General features: G+C 48.4%; 1 protein-coding gene across 5 annotated transcripts in view; it reads left to right on the forward strand.

The window, feature by feature from the left end:
* The window catches only part of LOC138473240 (caspase-7-like), an 865,808-nt gene that overhangs the window by 759,142 nt on the left and 88,408 nt on the right, over positions 1-18,258 (forward strand). For all 5 annotated transcript variants that reach the window (XM_069611856.1, XM_069611854.1, XM_069611855.1 and 2 more), the window contains one exon: positions 3,626-3,774. In XM_069611856.1, coding sequence (XP_069467957.1) covers positions 3,626-3,774 — 149 coding nt within the window. The remainder of the gene's footprint in view (positions 1-3,625; positions 3,775-18,258) is intronic.

Consider the following 18,258-nt stretch of genomic DNA (forward strand, 5'->3'; position numbering starts at 1 on the left):
GACAACGTGTCGATTATACAGTAGAGATTGCCAATCCCAGTTTTTAGTTCGAGGAGGATCTCCCTGATATCGAAGGATTGAGGAGATTCGTCTGCTTGGGCAGCGTCTTGCGTGGGCGAGGCCGACCTGCTGTTGGGTTTAGATGCTCTGGAGGAGGCTCCGGACTCAAAGTTGAGTTTACGTTGGGATTTACCGGTCTTCCCCATGGTGAAGCTCGGGGATCGGTGCGAACCGGGTTTCCGGGTGGTTTCTTTGTTGTGATGCCCCGTAGTGTGAGCAGAGTTGGCAGGGATACGATTGGGCTCACGGATTTATATCGTTTGGAATAGGAGCAAAATAAAGGTGACTAAGGTAAGTCCGTTCCTAATTGACAGTAAGGGTTTGGCAGCGTGGTTGTTCTGGTTATTTGTGATAGGGACTTGTCGCTATGTTGAAGGGCTCAGGATCTGTTCAGGCCTGGGTGTTAGTGGTAGTTAATTAGCCGTGGTGTTCATATGGGACGTAGGCATGTGGCTCAGGTCATTTGTCTCTTTGTAGTTGTTGTGGCATTTTGTAAGGAAAGAGAGTGGTTGAGTAGCCTCACCCGCTGGAGTTCATGTGGCCGAATCCTTTATGTAGCTGGTCGTATAGAGCTGTGTCTGCAGACGCTGAGTATTGGCTCCGCTAGGACTGTTGAAAACAGGCACACATGGGGCGCGCAACCAATGCGCATTGGGAGGGTCCCCCTGCCTCGTGGTATGTAGGGGGGTGCTTCACTTCTGCCTGTTTCGTATCCAGATGAGTTGTTTGTGTACTCACGCTCACAGGTGTGCTGTGCACTGATAATCCCGAGGACCGTGAGGGGCCCAGGCCGCAGCGCCATGCTGTTATTGGGGTCCCGGCGCGCCGTGTGGTGCAAGACGTTCGAACGCCTGCCAGGCCCTTCAAAGGAACACAGGGCACGCCGGGCTCGGTTGTTTAATGGCTGCCGGCAGCCGCGGGCTGATGCTCAGGTCGTGGGTGGCGGGAGGGCAGCTGATGATAAAGTAAAGATGTTGATGTATCTCTCTTGCACACCATGTATTGTTGGCTGTTATTTGAACCAGATGTGCGCGGGGCTATTCAGCGGCTGATGCGTGCTGTGTGGCGCTGCGTTAGGTAGTTGATCAGTGTTCTATGAGTAAGCCAAGGCACTGGTATTACTGGACTTCACTGATCGGACCTCAGGGGGGGAGGGGCCGACGTATCGCGCACCCCCTCTGTCAGCCCTTACCGTTTTGCATTGACTCTGGCCTTCTGCACCGCGGTCGTTGTCCCGCATGTCCCGCAGGTCTGGAGGGACAGGGGCCTCGATCCCGCAGGGCGACAGGATTCTGGTGTCACCAGTGTCGTTGAGCTCACGGGGAGTAGCCACGGGCTGATTGTACCCGTGTGCCCAGTGGGCGGGTGTGTGAGCGTCTTCCCTGGATGTTAAGCCTGCTGCTGGGGGTGCCCGGCGGGCCCGCTGCAGTGTTAGCCCCTGGGCGATGGGTGGTTTAGGGTTTTCATTTCCTGGTTTCCCACTGCGCAGTGTATTTGCCGCAGCCAGGGGCGTCTGCCTCTCTTTTCGGCCGCTGTAGTCTGGGAATTGTATAGGCCGCCTCAGCGCGGCCACAGCTCCGCACCCACCGGTTTCCAGTAAAGCTCAGCTGCACAGTGTGTCTGCCACAGCCGGGGGTACAGCCAGTCCCCTCCTCGCCCTTTGGTCGCTGATGTGTGGGAGCCACTCAGGCCACTGCAGCGCACCCTCGGCCCCACGCCCCCTGGCCTCCAACAAAGTTCAGCTGCGCAGTGTGTCCGCTGTAGCCGGAGACGCAGCAGGTCTCCACCTCGCCCTTTGATTGCTGTTTTCTGGGAATCGCTCAAGCCGTCGCAACGCGGCCACGGCCTCACACCCTCCAGTCTCCGGCAAAGTTCAGCTGGTTTGGCCTCTGGTCGCTGTTGTTCAGGAAGTGTGCAGGCTGCCATAGCGTGACCCCTGCCCTACACCCCTCAGCCGCCGGCAAGGTTCGGCCACGCGTCTGCAGGGGGTTTCAATAGAGGCAATATTATACGTATTGCAGCTCGTAGCTTCTCCTGAGGACGATCGCCAGCACAGTGGGTCGATTACCCACCAGAGAAAGAGTGATTTCACAGGATTAATTCGGAGCTACACGGAGCTCAGAAGCAAGCGGCCATCTTGATTGGCCCTCTAGTGCCCTCTGACATTTTAGTTAAAGGAGTGTGATAATGCATTCTGATTATTGCAATTGATCATTTATTTTCAATGACCGATCATTGTGTATAAACATAGCTATAGGCCTCATGTTGCTGGGTGGATGAGGCTGGTAATAGCCTGCCAGCCTGAGCCAGGTAGGCCCAACCGCAGCAAGGGCCTTGAGCAGGTTCAGGGCTGTTACTGGCCCTATCCTTCCCAGGACACTGACCTTACTACTATTTGTGCCCTGGGCTTTCAGCAGGGTGCTAATACATTTTCTGTAAGGAATATTACTGCTCGATGAACTTGCAGGCCTAATATTCCTTAAACTGTAAACAAAAATTGGCTGCCATAGCAAATAGCAAAGGGGGAATGCCCCTTTACCCTATCCATGGCGTGGGTGGGAGAGAAGCAACAGAGATAGAGACAGACAGCCAGGTAAGTGGGGGAGAATAGTTTTTGGGAGATAAAGGGGCACTGGGTGCAAAACAAAAAGGAGGTAGGTACACGCAGAGGTGGCTGAGAGCAGGGCACCTACTGAATGGATTCCGCCTGCCTTCCTTGCCACCTGGTTGGCCAGATTCTCTCAATAGTGTGCTAATGGACCCCTTTTCCAGTCAATTCAGCAGGAGGATTAATTCTGCCTAACTATTAGGGGGCCTCAATACCTTAAACTCTCTCTTCCTAAATATCTTCCTTCTCGAGCTCTTCGCTCATCTGCCTCCAACTCCCTCAGGGTCAGACGCTTCTCCAAGCAATGAATTAGTGGCAGATCTCTTTCCTCGGCTGGGGCTTCCCTCTGGACGAGCCTCCCTGCCTCACAAACTTGAGGAGAACCATCTCCGGTTCCGGAAGCACCTCAAGGCCTTCCTCTTTGCTTTTGCTTTTATTCCTCCTCTCCCTGCTGAACTCCTGGCTGAAACTGTAATTTGCACTGACCACCTGGCTACCCTCTGTTCTCGGGCCTGTGTACCCTTCCTGCCATTTGCACACCTGCACTGCCCCCCTGAATACCTCCTGCACTCAGTCCTTTTTCTGTATCCCTACAGCCCCCTACCAGCACCTGGCACCTGATGTCTGCACCTACCCCTGCACTTGCCACCTCTTGGTTGCCCTTCTCATTTATTGTATTTATTTGTATTTATTATTTTTATTTATTTGACTGTTATCCAATGTATTGCACTGCCCCCTCTCCTTTCCCCCCGCACTTTTCCCTACCCCCGCCTCCCCTGCACTTGCGCCATCTCAATGTCACCGGCATAGTAAGATCGTTGTCTCTATCTTCCCTCTGTTCCCCCACCCCTTGCCTCATTGTGTCCTTGAAACACTTGTGTATAGGCACGTTATACACGCCATATCATATCATCTCATGTCATATTACATTACATCTGTGGCATATTTATTTTTCAGAAAAAAGAAAAATGGACCGGAGCAGCCCCCTGACTCCTCCACAAGCAGTCAGTTTCGAGTTGTTGCACAGACATACCTCTATAGGATGAACTATGCAAAAGTTGGAAAATGCATCATTATCAACAACAAGAACTTCCATCCAAGTACAGGTACTGCCTGATTGTAATTGTCATGTGGTCCACTGGCTGGTCTATGTCCCATCGTTGTCTTGTTTGCTTGACCGTCGCCATTGTAAACGTCTTGTCTGTGCTATGTTTTCTGAAAACAATGGCAGAAGGAGTTCATGCTTAATGAGTGGGTAAAATGTTGCTGCTTCAGGGTGTGAGTATAAAGAACCAAAAATAAAGTGGGTGCTCATATGAAATTGTAGCCCTTATAGGGTGTTTAGCTCTCTACGCAGACCACTCCATCCTCCTGATCCTGTTGCCTGCAATCCTTAGTTGTACATCACAGATGCTCAGGGCTGAGCTGTAATGCAACATAATGTAAAACAACTGTGACTCTTATTACAAGTTTGCCGGTCCGGAAACAACGGTGCCGGTAAGCTTACCGGCACCGTTGTTTCCGGACCGGCAAACTACGAGGGGGTTGCCTTCCCGTCCACCAGGTCTGCCCTGGCAGGCGGAACGGCATCCAGGCCGCCAACTTTCACTGAAACACTGGCACCACCATTGACGATTCCGGTGTTTCAGTGGTCCCCACTCCCATAGAGTTCTATAGGACTCTATGGGAATGGGGACCAACATAGTTACCAGCGCCTGACTTACTGGCAGCCAGGTTTGTAATACCCCAGTGTTACCAGCAAGCCAGACCCCTGTAACTGTTTACGGGTCTGGCGGCAGCCTGCCGGATTTACTAGCACAGCTACCGCTGGACTCGTAATGATGGCCTGTGTCTTTTATAGCTCAACCTCTCCCACTTATGCAGTCGTTTGACGATAGGTTCTGCAAGAGAGTTGCAAGTTGTTGTTAGGGGAGCAGAGGAAAGGGCATGATGGGAAACTGAAGATTTTGATTTGTGCAGATCAGAGGTACAAGTTGGATTCTAGGTGAGTTGGGTTAGAACACATGGGTTTTGTCTTGCCCTAAGCGAACCATGGTGATGTTATGTTCTGTTGTGTACGAACGTGTTTCTCTCTGAGCATGGGAGCGTCTAGTGGGTTGTACAGTGGTGGGATGGTTAGCAACGAGCAAAGTGGTGAGTGTCTGAAAGGGAAGTGTTCTACCAGCCAGACCACTGTGTGTATGTTTGCTGGTGGATAAATGTAGTGTAATGTGGACAGGGAGAGCTTAATGAGTTATCTATTGGGCTGAAAGATTGATTATCATTGGCCAGTTGCTCGGTTCCTTGTGTCCGTATTGGGTGAAGGGAGGCACGGGCTTCCCCTGCCTCTTTGTGGTCATCATGACCGATTGGACTGACTAAGCATTCTATTGCTTATGAGGCTGTTGTGTTAATGGCATCTGCCTCGCATAGGCTGCATGTGAGATGATACCTAGATTTCATCTGAGAAAGAGGATCTCATCTTACTGTGTGAGTAAGTAGTCCTTGAGAGGCATCTCTTACTTGTTCGCTTGGTGTAAGTGGCAATCTGTTGCAAGTCCCATTACAGAAGTGGCTGCATTTGGGGATGCTATACTGGCCCTTGTTGTGGTTGTGGTTCTCCAGGTTCAATAGGCAGTGTCACAAGGTATGCTTGCTTATTACTCTCTTGAGGAAGAGCAGTATAGTTGCCAGTGAGAGCTGTCCTGTTGCACGCACTATCAACAGTATTGTGGCGGCAGGAATTTCCCTGAGTGCCTTTAATGCAATTCCCCCAGTGGTCCAGTGATTCTATTGGGCGTTCACTTTCTCCTGTGGCACATGAAGGGGCCAGTGTAATTAAGAGTGAAGATAATATAACAACTACCTAAACTGGCCCACCAAAAAGCAGGGCACAATTGATGGATGTTTGGCAGCTCCCAGACGGATCTTAGACACTAATGAGTCAGTGGCACTTGGTGAAGAAGATTCTGCTGTGGTGTTCGCATTATCGGCTACTTTGGATCACTATTCCACGTGCATGCAGGGTATATGAGCGTCTGAGGACACTGCAGTCTGGTAACGCGCATAGGCGCGTTTTATGGTGCAAAGTGTATCTCAACTCAGGAATTTGTACATGTAAATGATAAGGGTGTGTGTATGATTATGTGGAGTTTTCCCTCATTGTGAGGGTCTGTATGTGCTGTATATAGTGGGAACATAGTGTACTCAGTCTGACTGCGTCATAGTAGTTGGGTAGCTGTCGCATTCCTAGGTTAACTGGTATTGCCGACTGTTGTGGGTGGTTGCACTAATAAAGGCTGTTCTATGTCAACACCTGATGGCTGTTCGACACTCGGGGACTTATAGATCCTTTTTAACCCTGGGGCTGTCTAGTTCCGTATGCCCCGGCTCTGCACCTCCCTGATAGGTGCATCCCAGCCCAGTGGTTGGGTGACCTGTGATTCCCTGACTGTTGTAAGCCAACAGCAGCTTGTGTATTCCTGCAGTGCTTGATAATGTTGTGGGTTGTGATCTGTGTCCACCCTCCTGCAGCCTGTGTGACTGAGTTGAATGTTGTGTTTAAGTGAAGTTGCTATGGTTGTGTTGTTGTCACGACCCTTGCCCAAAAACAGCTCTGGCAAACCCATTGGCCAGGTGGAGTCAGGACTCGGGCCTCTAGAGCCTGGCATCCTCTTCAAAAGCCTTCATGGGGCCAGTCCTGGCGCCTATGGCGCTAGGCTCATACACCATGAACAACAATGTGCTTGGGAACTACTTTATTGTATTGTCAGCCAACATGGAGGCATCCACATAGCTTGGTTCCTAAGAACCAAGCTATGCGGTCTACTGTTTTGGGTGTGGCAGGCCTGGAACTACTTTCCCTGGTACTACTTTACCTGGGCTATATAAACCACAGATGGAGATGGACTGGAAGCATACGGGGGTGGAGGGAGGATACTTACCCCAGTCGGTCAGTCTTGAACACAGTCCTCCTGTATTTTCAGGCAGAACCTTCCCCGCAGACCACATCAGGGCAAAGCTGAGAAGCATACCAGCGAGTAACCCAGCTGGGTGGCGTCCCTGTGGATACCAGGTGAGCGTAACAGAACACAAAGCCTACCATAACAAATCCACCTGGGCGCCATGGAGACATCAGAAATGGACCAATTGGCCCAATTATTAGGAGAGCTTCGTGCTGAGGTTCATTCTGCCCGACAAGAGACTAATGCCCTCTGGAGAGACCTAATAGTAACCAAAGAACGCACTGAAGAGATTAGCAGGCAATACTTGCAATCACAGGCAGGACAGACGTCTCTACCTGGAAGCAATCCAATGATGCAAAACCCCGCCATACCACCCACTCTGGTACAGATCACGTTACCTGGAACAGTGCCCCTGGCACCACCAGAAAGGTTCTCAGTCGACCCACGGAAGTATGCGACATTCATCAATCAGTGCCGCCTTCATTTTCTTTGTAGGCCTGGAGCATTTCCAAACGACCAAGCTCGGTAGCTTTTGTCTTATCATACCTGAGTGGTAGTGCAGCAGATTGGTCGCTGCCGTTGGTAATCCATGACGATACTCTATTACATGACTTTGGGGGTTTCCAGAGAGAAATGGAAAAACTTTTTGCTCGCTATACCCTTGAACAAGCAGTAGACAATGAACTCTTGTCCCTCCGACAGGGGAATCAGGACTTGTTAATGTACATTGCTACCTTCAACAGACTGGTTGCCGAAGCTAGGTGGCCAGAAAACAAAAGAACCAGGTTATTCCATCGAGGTTTATGAGGCGAATTAAAGGATGTCTTAGCCCAGGTGGTTGATCCACCCAGAGACTGTGAAGAATTCATAAATCTGGTCGTGCAGCTAGACCACCGATTGCAGGACCGAAAGGCAGACCGGTCTAAGACGGACCCTCGGACCGTGTATGTTCGACCAAGGGAAAACAAACCCTGTGTACCTGAAAATGCTGTAGAACCCATGCAGATTGGAGGGATACGGCCTCCATTAACAAAACAAGAGCGGGACAAAAGAAGACAATAACAGCTTTGTTTGTATTGTGGGAAACCAGGACATTTCCTGAAAGACTGTCCAGTAAAACCCCCAAGAAGAACAGTCGGGGCCACAGAGAAGGATGAAGATATGCCTGGCTAATAATGCCCCCATCTACCTCTACAGTCGATTGTCTCGTCACTCGTCCTCCCGACCTCTAAGAACTGCCCAGACTCATTGTCTATCGATCCCGAGGTTTAAACTCCAAAAAGCGGGGGGTTCTAGCTTCCCTGTTTTATCCTCCAAACTATGGAACTCCCTCCCCGCTACAATCAGAGCCGAAGTTTCATTCAACACATTCAAGGCCAAAACCAAATCCTGCTTTTTGACCAACATTAAGACATGTTCTTGCCTCTGGCTTACTTATCCTTGACCGCAGACATTTGGTACAATTTTTTCCTGGCATATCCACTGTGAAGCCGTAGCGGTACTGTAACTTCTGTATTATTGTAAATAGAAACTCTGTTAATATCTCTTTCAATGTAATTTCTGCTCTTTGTCTGTATATATGCTCTTTTCTCCTGTAACCTTGTACAAATTGCGCCCTCCGGGCCTGCTGGTTTGCGCGTTATAAATAAACGAATACAAATACAAATAAGGAATCGGGAAACTACCAAGCTCGACAAATGTAGAGGTCAGTTTGTCGAGTGAGAAGAAAGAGTTGCTGACCTCGCACTTTGCAATACCAGTGATCTTAACCACCAACAGTCGTCAAGAATGCATGCCGTTGAAGCATACATCGATAGCGGAGCAGTTGGAAATTATATTGATCAAGAACTGGCAGCAGAGATGGGGTTTCCTTTGTGTTCTAAGCCAACTATGGACAAGGTAGCCACCGTGGATGGGACAGAAATCGCTTCCGGACCAGTAACCCAGTGCACAGCCAGGGTAACCTTGCTGTATCAGGACGGACATCGGGAGTCTATTTCATTCGATCTCATCAAGGCACCTCAGTTCAGGCTAATACTAGGATGCCATGGTTGGTTGCTCACAACCCTTTGATAGACTGGCGGGCACAAAAATTAACCTTCCAGGTTGACTGCTCCCCTGCCTGCTATTACCAAGAGGAGAAACCCGACGTCTGTATGCCCATGACTCCCGGAGTGACAGTATCAACCCTGGGAGCAACTAATACCTTGCCAAGAGAATACCATGATTTCCAGGATGTTTTCCGAAAGGAACAAGCCAATACATTGCCGCCGCACAGGCCCTATGACTGGCAGATCGACCTTGTTCCTGGTGCACAAATACCTTGCGGCAGGATCTATGCTCTCACAGAACCAGAAAACCTTCATTTGAAATCCTATTTAGACCAGTACCTTGCAAGCGGATTTATCCGTCCTTCGAAGTCCCCCGCAGCCAGTCCTTTGTTCTTCGTACCGAAAAAGGAAGGAGACTTGAGAACCTGTATTGACTACCGCGCATTGAACCAGATCACTGTGAAGAACCGCTACCCCTTGCCACTTATCCCTGAGATGCTAGACCAAGTTAAGGATGCCCAGATTTATACCAAATTGGACCTTCGAGGAGCGTACCACCTGGTCCGAGTCAGAAAAGGAGATGAATGGAAAACCGCCTTCCGTACTAAGTACTGCTTGTTTGAATATCAAGGCATGCCCTTCGGGATATGAAACGCTCCTGCAGCTTTCCCATATTTCATGAATGGCGTCTTAATGGAGTTAATTGATACGTGCGCCTTAGTGTACATAGACAACATCTTAGTATACTCAGCCTCGGAACAAGATCATGTCAGGCACGTTCGTTCAGTCCTCACCAAGCTCCGACAGCATCGCTTGTTTGCAAAGCTTGAAAAATGCTTTTTTCACGTCACCGACGTAGGATTTCTTGGTTTTATCCTTACTCCAGGAGGCATCAGAATGGACATGCACAAGGTAGATGCCATTCTGAAATGGCCTTCACCGATGTCTCTGAAAGGGGTACAAAGCATGCTGGGCTTTGTGAACTTCTACCGCCGGTTCATCCCAGACTTCTCTCAGATTGTGCACCCAATCACAGTTCTATTATGAAAAAACAATAAAAAGTTTGCTTGGACCGAAGAAGCAGAAGAAGCCTTTCAGGAACTTAAACAAAGGTTTACCTCCACTCCAATCCTGCGACATCCTCGTCCAGACCTCCCTTATGTCATTGAAACTGATGCGTCCAGTCTCGCAATGGGGGCTGACCTTTCACAGAGAGGCCCGGAAACCGGCCAGCTACATCCTGTGGCCTTCTGGTCGAAAAAGTTCTCACCTCCAGAGATTAATTATGCCATCAAGGACAAGGAACTCCTGGCTATCAAATCCGCCTTTAAAGCCTGGAGGCACTATCTTCTGGGGGACAGCCACACCATTACAGTCATCACAGACCACCGAAACCTGCAATATCTCAAAACAGCCAAAGCCCAGTCCTTGTGCCAATTACGGTGGGCCTTTTTCTGAGCCGAATATGATTATGTAATCACATTTCGACCAGGAGTCAGAAACGGAAAGGCAGATGCCTGATCTCGCATGGGCATAGATAAAATAGTATATACAACTCCAGACCCAGTACCTATTATACCTGAAGACAAAATCTTGGGTATCACGACAGCCTTAACACAAGCAGAACTACGAAAAGAAATCCAACGGACAATGAATCCTGATGCCTACATCGCATGGCAAACTCAAGGAGAACAATATACCATCAAGGACCACCTACCCTTTTTTAGGGCTCGCCTATATGTACCCAAGAAGGAATTACAACAGTATATTATTTCAAACGATCATGATTCACTGATCGAAGGGCATCCTGGGATCGCCAAAACCCTAGCTAAGGTGAAAGAGAACTTTTGGTGGCCTACCTGGCGTAAGGACATCATTCAATATATTCAATCCTGCGGTGTCTGCGCACAAAATAAATCACAGAAACAAAAACCATCTGATCTCCTACAACCATTGGACATTCCTACAGTTCCATGGCACACTCTTTCCCTTGACTTCATCACTGATCTACCTCCAAGCCAAGGGTTCAACACCATCGTTGTAGTTGTGGACTTATTCTCAAAGATGGCCCATTTTATTCCTCTCAAAGGCCTCCCAGACGCAGCCACTTTAGCAAAAGTGTTCCTGGAGGGCGTGGTTAAGCTACATGGCTTCCCTTCGGTTCTGGTCTCTGATCGAGGCAGCCAGTTTATTTCAAACTTCTTAAATAAATGCTGTGCAATTGCGCAGATCGAAGTTCGGCTATCTACCAGTCACCATCCCCAAACGGACGGCCAAACCGAGAGAACCAATCAGACACTTGAGCAATAATTACAGTGCATGCAGCACCACGAACAGAGGAATTGGAAAGACCTACTATGGATATCCGAATATGCAAATAACAAGTCTTTGCATTCAAGCACGGGACAAACGCCCTTCTATACTCTTCATGGCAGACATCCACGTACCTCTGAACTAGACCTTTCAGCCATCTTGGAAATGCCAGCGGTAAAGACTCTACACACAACCATTACTCAAGCTTTCAAAAGGGCAAAGGAACACCTTATTCATGCCAAAGCAAAACAAAAGAGATTTGCCGACCAACACCGGAATTATCAAGTAGGAGACAAAGTTTGTTTAGCCGCTAAATTCGTACCCATCAAGGGAACCCGGATCTTTCATCCCAGATTCTTAGGACCTTATACCATTAAGGCAATTATCAACCCAGCAGCCGTGAAACTGGATTTACCACCTAATCTACACATCCACCCGGTATTCCATGTGTCCCTCCTGAAACCAATGCAACCCGGCACACGGATTGGGACACCACCTAAGCCCATACTTGTTGACGGAGAACCAGAATTCTAAGTCAAAGATATCTTGGATTCTAAATACTCTAGGACCAAGCTATATTATCTCGTCGATTGACAAGGATTTGGACCACAAGATAGATCCTGGGAGCCCAGTGAGAATATCCACGCACCACGTCTAATCAGGAAATTCCATCGGAACTTCCCAACCAAACCTGGGCAGAGACAGAAGGAACACCATGGGGGGGGCCTTAGAGGGGAGTGCTGTCACGACCCTCGCCCAAAACCCCCTCTGGCAAACCCATTGGCCAGGTGGAGTCAGGACTTGGGCCTCTAGAGCCTGGCATCCTCTTCAAAAGCCCTCATGGGGACAGTCCTGGCCAAGCTATGAACCAAGAACCAAGCTATGTGGTCTAGTTTTTGGGTGTGGCAGGCCTGGAAGTACTTTCCCTGGTACTACTTTACCTGGGCTATATAAACCACACCCTGACTGCAGAACATGCTTCGTGTTACTTTGCAGCTGGCAACATGACGCTCCCCGTGTCCAGCTATTCCCTCGAACCTCGGAGAAGCAGAACCTGCAAGGAGACAAAAGGAACATCATTAGCAGCAGCATCTTACCTGCAGTCTTCATCTTTAAACACTTGCAGCTACTGAGAACAGCTTCCTCAAATCTGCACGCCTCCTGGACAGAACGACCTGGAAGAGGAAGATAGAGGCAACATTAAAGAAATCTGTAGAGACATTTACAAATTACGAACTGCTCAAAAGGCTTACCTGGCTGGTTGCCTCTCGGCTGGCACCACTCCGGACATTCCACTCGCGCTGAAGAACACTGCGACCTACAAGGAAGGAAAACACAGGTTAGCAAAGGCAAGACTTTGCAGCGCTGCACATAGCGCTTACTTACCGCATCATAGCACTCTTAATGCGCCATCATTTACCAGCGGGGCTCAACCAAGCCAGTTTGCCACGCTGAAGCTCCGCATACCTAAGGGAGAAAAAAGAGACATATTAAACAAAGAAAGGCATGCAGGATAGCAACAAAACTAAAGAACAGCAATAAGATTTACCTGAACAATATCAAACGGGCAGGCGTCAGTGAAGTAACTGGACCGCACTTGCCCATGAAAGACAATGCGCCCCTGCAATGAAGGCAGGACGGAGAGCACGCCTAATTCTACCACAAGGTGAGGAGAGGGCGCCAGAGGGACTGAAAGCATACAGGGGTGGAGGGAGGATACTTACCCCAGTCGGTCAGTCTTGAACACAGTCCTCCTGTATTTTCAGGCAGAACCTTCCCCGCAGACCACATCAGGGCAAAGCTGAGAAGCATACCAGTGAGTAACCCATCTGGGTGGCGTCCCTGTGGATACCAGGTGAGCGTAACAGTTGTTGTCTGTAAGGAAGGGAGATTTAGTGATCGGCTGAAATGTTGTCCTTTCCTGCTGGCCTTCCATGAATGCAAACAGAATGTTGATCCAAGGTGACTGACAACTCAGGAGAATTATGATGTGTGCTTGGAGTGTGAGTGTTCTGTATGTATCAGTTGGGGTCCTGAGAAGGAGTGCATGCGGCTGACCGGATGGTGAGATTTTCATGTATATATTCAAGAATAACTGTATAGATGTATAATAAAGCTAATTGGATTGTTCTAATCAAGAGGCCCACAGCTGGTCTGTGTCTAGAGTACATCAATCCTATTTTCTAAAGTAGAGCTGTGTCGAAAAAATGTCAAAGACCTCGGATGCGATTTGCAGACAAAAAAGGTCTAAAGATAGCTGATCAGCCTTTTTGACTTGAAAGGTAATTTCTGCCCAGTTGCAAGGCAAGATGCATGGGTCTACAACAATCATACGGCTGGCCACAAACAGGCCCACTCTCAGCCTGCCTACACTCAGCGTGGGGCATCCCTCTATAGTAGAATGCCTATCCCCTTTGAGCTTATGGGTCTTGGAAACGTGCATCTGTTACATGATGGGATTACACCAGAATAAGTCTGAGTCCAAATAACTGGACAAACTCAAGAAGATGGCAAGTTGCTGTTTTATTAGCAATTATCTAAAACAGGGAGTTTACAACGAACATCAACAGACATAGGCTCATTCTCTCCGATTTCCACATTAAATACAATGATATACTCTCTTTGTGCGTCAGAATGATGGATGCTAAGTGGCAATAGTGAAAAACATATCAAGGGTTGGGATTGGTTAAGGGACACATCTAGCTATACAATTATATAGGAGCTAGGTTTGTTATTGGCTGTCAGATATCAGGTGGATAACTTATGACTACCTATTTATATGTGACATTTAAGAAAAATGTGTTAGTGTTTCATTGGTTTCTCAAGCTATAAGTGTAACGCTCACCTGATTCCCGTAGAGGCGCCGGTCTTGACTGGGCGTATACCGTATCTTCAAAGGTGATGTGTAACACACGGCTGGCTCTTTGGGCTGGACCTCTGTGCACTGTATGTCTGACTCGAAGGGTAAGATGTCTTAGGTAAGTGAACGCCGTGCTCTCCATCTGCCTCGGGGCAGGGTGCTGTAACCAGTTTCTTCACTGGATAAGGGGAGCAGGCCTCTTGACTTCAGAGGACTGCTGTCCGTCGTTTACTGCACGAACGGTAAGTTTCGAGTAATTCTAATGTCTTTAAAGTCTTTAGTAATGATGTTTCTTGTTTTGCAGGGTTCCGGCGATGGCAGATGACGGGCTGAAGTGAGTTGAAGATGGAGCCCGTGTGATGAATAGAAGCGCCTGGAAGCACGTAAGTAAGCGCTTGTTGCCTGCTTCACGATGCGCTCTAACTGTCTTTTTATTTTGCAGGTACAAGTTCGGAGCGGCTGCAGGGTGCCGGAATACCCACTGGGTTAGATGTGGAAAGAAGTAATGGCACGTGAGTATTAAAGTTCCCCAATGTCTTTAAACGCACCTTGTTTTGTCTTTCAGATGCGGGATGCAGCGCCGAAGGCCTCCGGAGCGTGCGAAGAGTTGGTAAGCTTTTGTCTTTCAGATGCCGGAATGCAGTGTGAAGACCTCCGGAGCGCACGAAGAGTAGGTAAGCCTTTGTCTTTCAGATGCCGGAATGCAGCACGAGGCGTTGGTGACAGCCGATGGACCAGGTAAGTGAAGAGCTGTCACTGAAGACCGTAATGCTAACCTGTTCTTTCTTGTCTTTATAGGTGTTGCTGAAGACTGGATTCAGGATGGTAAGCCTTTTTCCTTAGGCCCAGGATCAGATGCAGAAGACACGATGAGCGTTCTGCTGCACAGGATGCAGAATAACGCAAAGCAAGATTCATCCATCGGGTGTGGTTTAAATAGCCTCCTGTAGTGCTTAGGTGTCTCCTTCCACAGCCACGCCTAGGTAAGAAAAGAGTTCCTGCTTTCCAGAAGAGTTCCAGTGTTCTGAATCTAGGGAGTGGCTCCTGCCCCACCCAACAGGAAAAGTAGTTCCAAACAGAAGAGGATCAGAGGCCCAACTGGCAGGCAAGTAAGCAGCATGGTCTGCTGCAGGTAAGTCCACCCAAGCATTATGAGCCCGGCGCTTCCAGCGCTGGGACTGGGCATATTTATGAGCCTGGTGCCACTGGCGCCAGGACTGGGTCCAAAAGGTCCCAATTGGGACTGGTTGGCACTCAGAACCTGGGTTATGGATCTGCTTCCAAGGGAGTTGGGAAAACCCTGACCTTTTGGAAGCAGAGATCATGACAGTACCCCCCCTCAAGGCCCCTCCCAAACCGGGCTTCTCCGGGGGTTTTGGCTTGTCAGGAAATGTTCGGTGAAATCTTTTGATTAGGCGAGGAGCGTGGACATATTCAGCAGGTTCCCAGGATCTCTCTTGGGGGCCGTAGCCTTTCCAGTCAATTAGGTAAAATAGTTTAGATTTGGAGATCTTGGAGTCCAGAATGTTTTTGACTTCAAACTCGAGTTCTCCATCAACTAGGATAGGTTTTGGAGATTTAGTTAGTCGGGTTTGAGGTTGCACGGGTTTTAATAGAGAGACGTGGAAGACCGGATGTATCTTCATGTGCGGGGGCAAGTCCAACTTGACCGCTACTGGGTTTACTATGGTAGTGATGGAATAGGGACCAAGGTATCTTGGGTTGAATGTGCGTGGCCCTTTTAGAGGTAGATATTTGGTGGATAACCAGACTTGATCCCCTACTTGATATTGAGGGGCTTCCTTCCGATGTTGATCTGCTCCTTTCTTGTATTGTTCTTTAGCCCTTTGAAGGTGAGAAACAGCTTCCTTAAAGGCTTGGGTGATTGTAGAATGCAGGTAGTCTACTGCTGGTGTTTCAAGATCTTGGAGGGGATCCAACTCCGAGGTTCGAGGGTGACTGCCGTACAAAAGAAAAAACGGGGTTTTCCCAGTTCCCGAATGGACAGAGTTATTGTAGGCATATTCGGCTATCCAAAGGATGTCTTTCCAAGTTTTTTCAGTTTGTTGCAGCATGCAGCGTAAATACTGTTCCAGAGTTTGATTGGTCCTCTCGGTTTGTCCGTCGGTCTGAGGGTGGTGACTGGTTGATAGTCTCACATCGATTTGAGCCGACCGACAGCAACTTCGCCAAAAATGAGAAATAAATTGACTACCTCGATCCGAAATTAGAACCGAAGGAAAACCGTGCAGTCGGACGATGTTTTCGAGAAATTCTCGGGCCAGAGTTGCTGCTGTTGGCAAGCCTGTGAGCGGAATGAAATGCGCCATCTTGGAGAATAAGTCCACGATTACTAGAATCGTATTGTATCCGGAGCATGGAGGTAGATCGGTGATGAAGTCCATAGAAAGCGTATGCCAAGGGGCGAGGTGGGATGTCAATAGGGCGTAAGAGGCCTGCTGGTCTTTCCTTTTGACTCTTGTTTTGGGCGCATACTCCACAGGACATTATAAAGTCTCTGATATCTTTTTTCCAAGACGGCCACCAGAAGTAGCGCTTGATCTTTTCTGAGGTCTTGGCCATACCGGGATGTCCTTCCATTAAAGAATCGTGATAACAAGAGATTACTTTTTTCTGTAAATCTGTGCTGGGTAGGTATAATCGTTCTTGGAAATACAATAAGTTGTCCTTTACTGCAAAGTCCTTTCCCTGCAGATGCCAATTCTGTATGTCTGCTGGAGTTACAAGTTGCCTGGCTTTATCCTTAACTTCCTCTATGGATTCTGTGGCGATTACATCCAGAATTCTTTGTTCGGGAATGATTGGTACAGGTTTAGGGTTGATCAAGTGTTCTTCCACTCCCATCCGAGAAAGGGCATCAGCTTTACCGTTCTTTGTACCAGGTCGATAGGTAATTATGAAGTCAAACTCGGCAAAGAATAATGCCCAACGGAGTTGTCTAGAGGATTGGGCTTTTGCGGTTTTCAAATATTGCAGGTTTCGGTGATCCGTAATCACAGTAATGGTGTGTCGGGCCCCCAGCAGATAATGCCGCCAAGCCTTAAAGGCAGACTTGATAGCCAGAAGTTCCTTGTCAGTAATCGTGTAATTGATTTCAGGAGGCGAGAATTTGCGGGACCAAAATGCCACGGGATGCAACTGATTGGTTACCGGGTCCTTTTGTGATAGAACTGCCCCCATGGCAAGGCTTGAAGCATCAGTTTCCACGATGTAGGGGAGTTCGGGGCGAGGGTGTTTTAAGATTGGTGCAGAGATAAATTTAGTCTTCAAATCCTGGAAAGCTTGTTCCGCCTCGGTAGACCATTCAAAATGTTTGTTTTTCTTTAACAAGGCAGTGATGGGCTGGACTATTCGAGAGAATTCGGGGATAAACCTGCGGTAAAAGTTAGCGAAGCCTAACATGCTTTGCACACCTTTTACGGAGGATGGTGATGGCCATTTGAGAACTGCATCGACCTTCTTTGAATCCATACGCACTCCGCCAGGTGATAATATGAATCCCAAGAATTCAACTTCAGTCACGTTGAAAACACATTTTTCCAACTTAGCGAAAAGTTTGTGTTGACGCAATCTTTCGAGGACCATTTTCACGTGTTTCCGATGTTCAGATTCCGATGAAGAATAAACGAGGATGTCGTCAATGTAAACAACAACACACACATCTATGAGCTCTCTGAGGACATCGTTCATAAAATATTGAAAGGCGGCCGGGGCATTGCAAAGTCCGAAGGGCATGACCTGATATTCAAATAGCCCATACTTGGTGCGGAAGGCCGTCTTCCATTCATCACCCTCTTTTACTTGTACCAAGTGGTAAGCTCCTCTAAGATCCAGCTTTGTATATATGCATGCTTTTCTGACTTGGTCCAGGAGTTCAGGGATCAAAGGTAACGGATATCTATTCTTAACGGTGATCTGGTTCAGGGAGCGATAATCTATACAAGTTCTAAGGTCTCCTTCCTTTTTTGGAACGAAGAACAAAGCTGAAGAAGCAGGGGACTTGGAAGGACGAATAAACCCATTTGCCAGGTATTGATCCAGGTATTGTCGAAGGTGAAGGTTCTCAGGCTCGGTGAGGGCATAAATTCTACTACAAGGAGGAGTAGATCCAGGTATCAGGTCTATCTGGCAGTCATAAGACCTATGAGGAGGTAGAGAGTTAGCCTGATCCTTCCGGAAAACATCTTGGTATTCTAGGTATTCGGGAGGTAACTGGGGAGTCTCTGAAGAAATTGCTGCCAGTGCAACACCAGGTGGAGGGTGACAAGTAGAGACACATTCTGGAAACTGGACCGTTCTTGCTCGCCAATCGATCAGTGGATTGTGTTTCTCTAACCAAGGTATTCCTAGAATAATCTGAAACTGAGGGGCCTTGATCAC

The sequence above is a fragment of the Ambystoma mexicanum genome, chromosome 8, assembly GCF_040938575.1.
Source record: "Ambystoma mexicanum isolate Mex_15411 chromosome 8, UKY_AmexF1_1, whole genome shotgun sequence".
Taxonomy (NCBI): Eukaryota; Metazoa; Chordata; class Amphibia; order Caudata; family Ambystomatidae; genus Ambystoma; species Ambystoma mexicanum.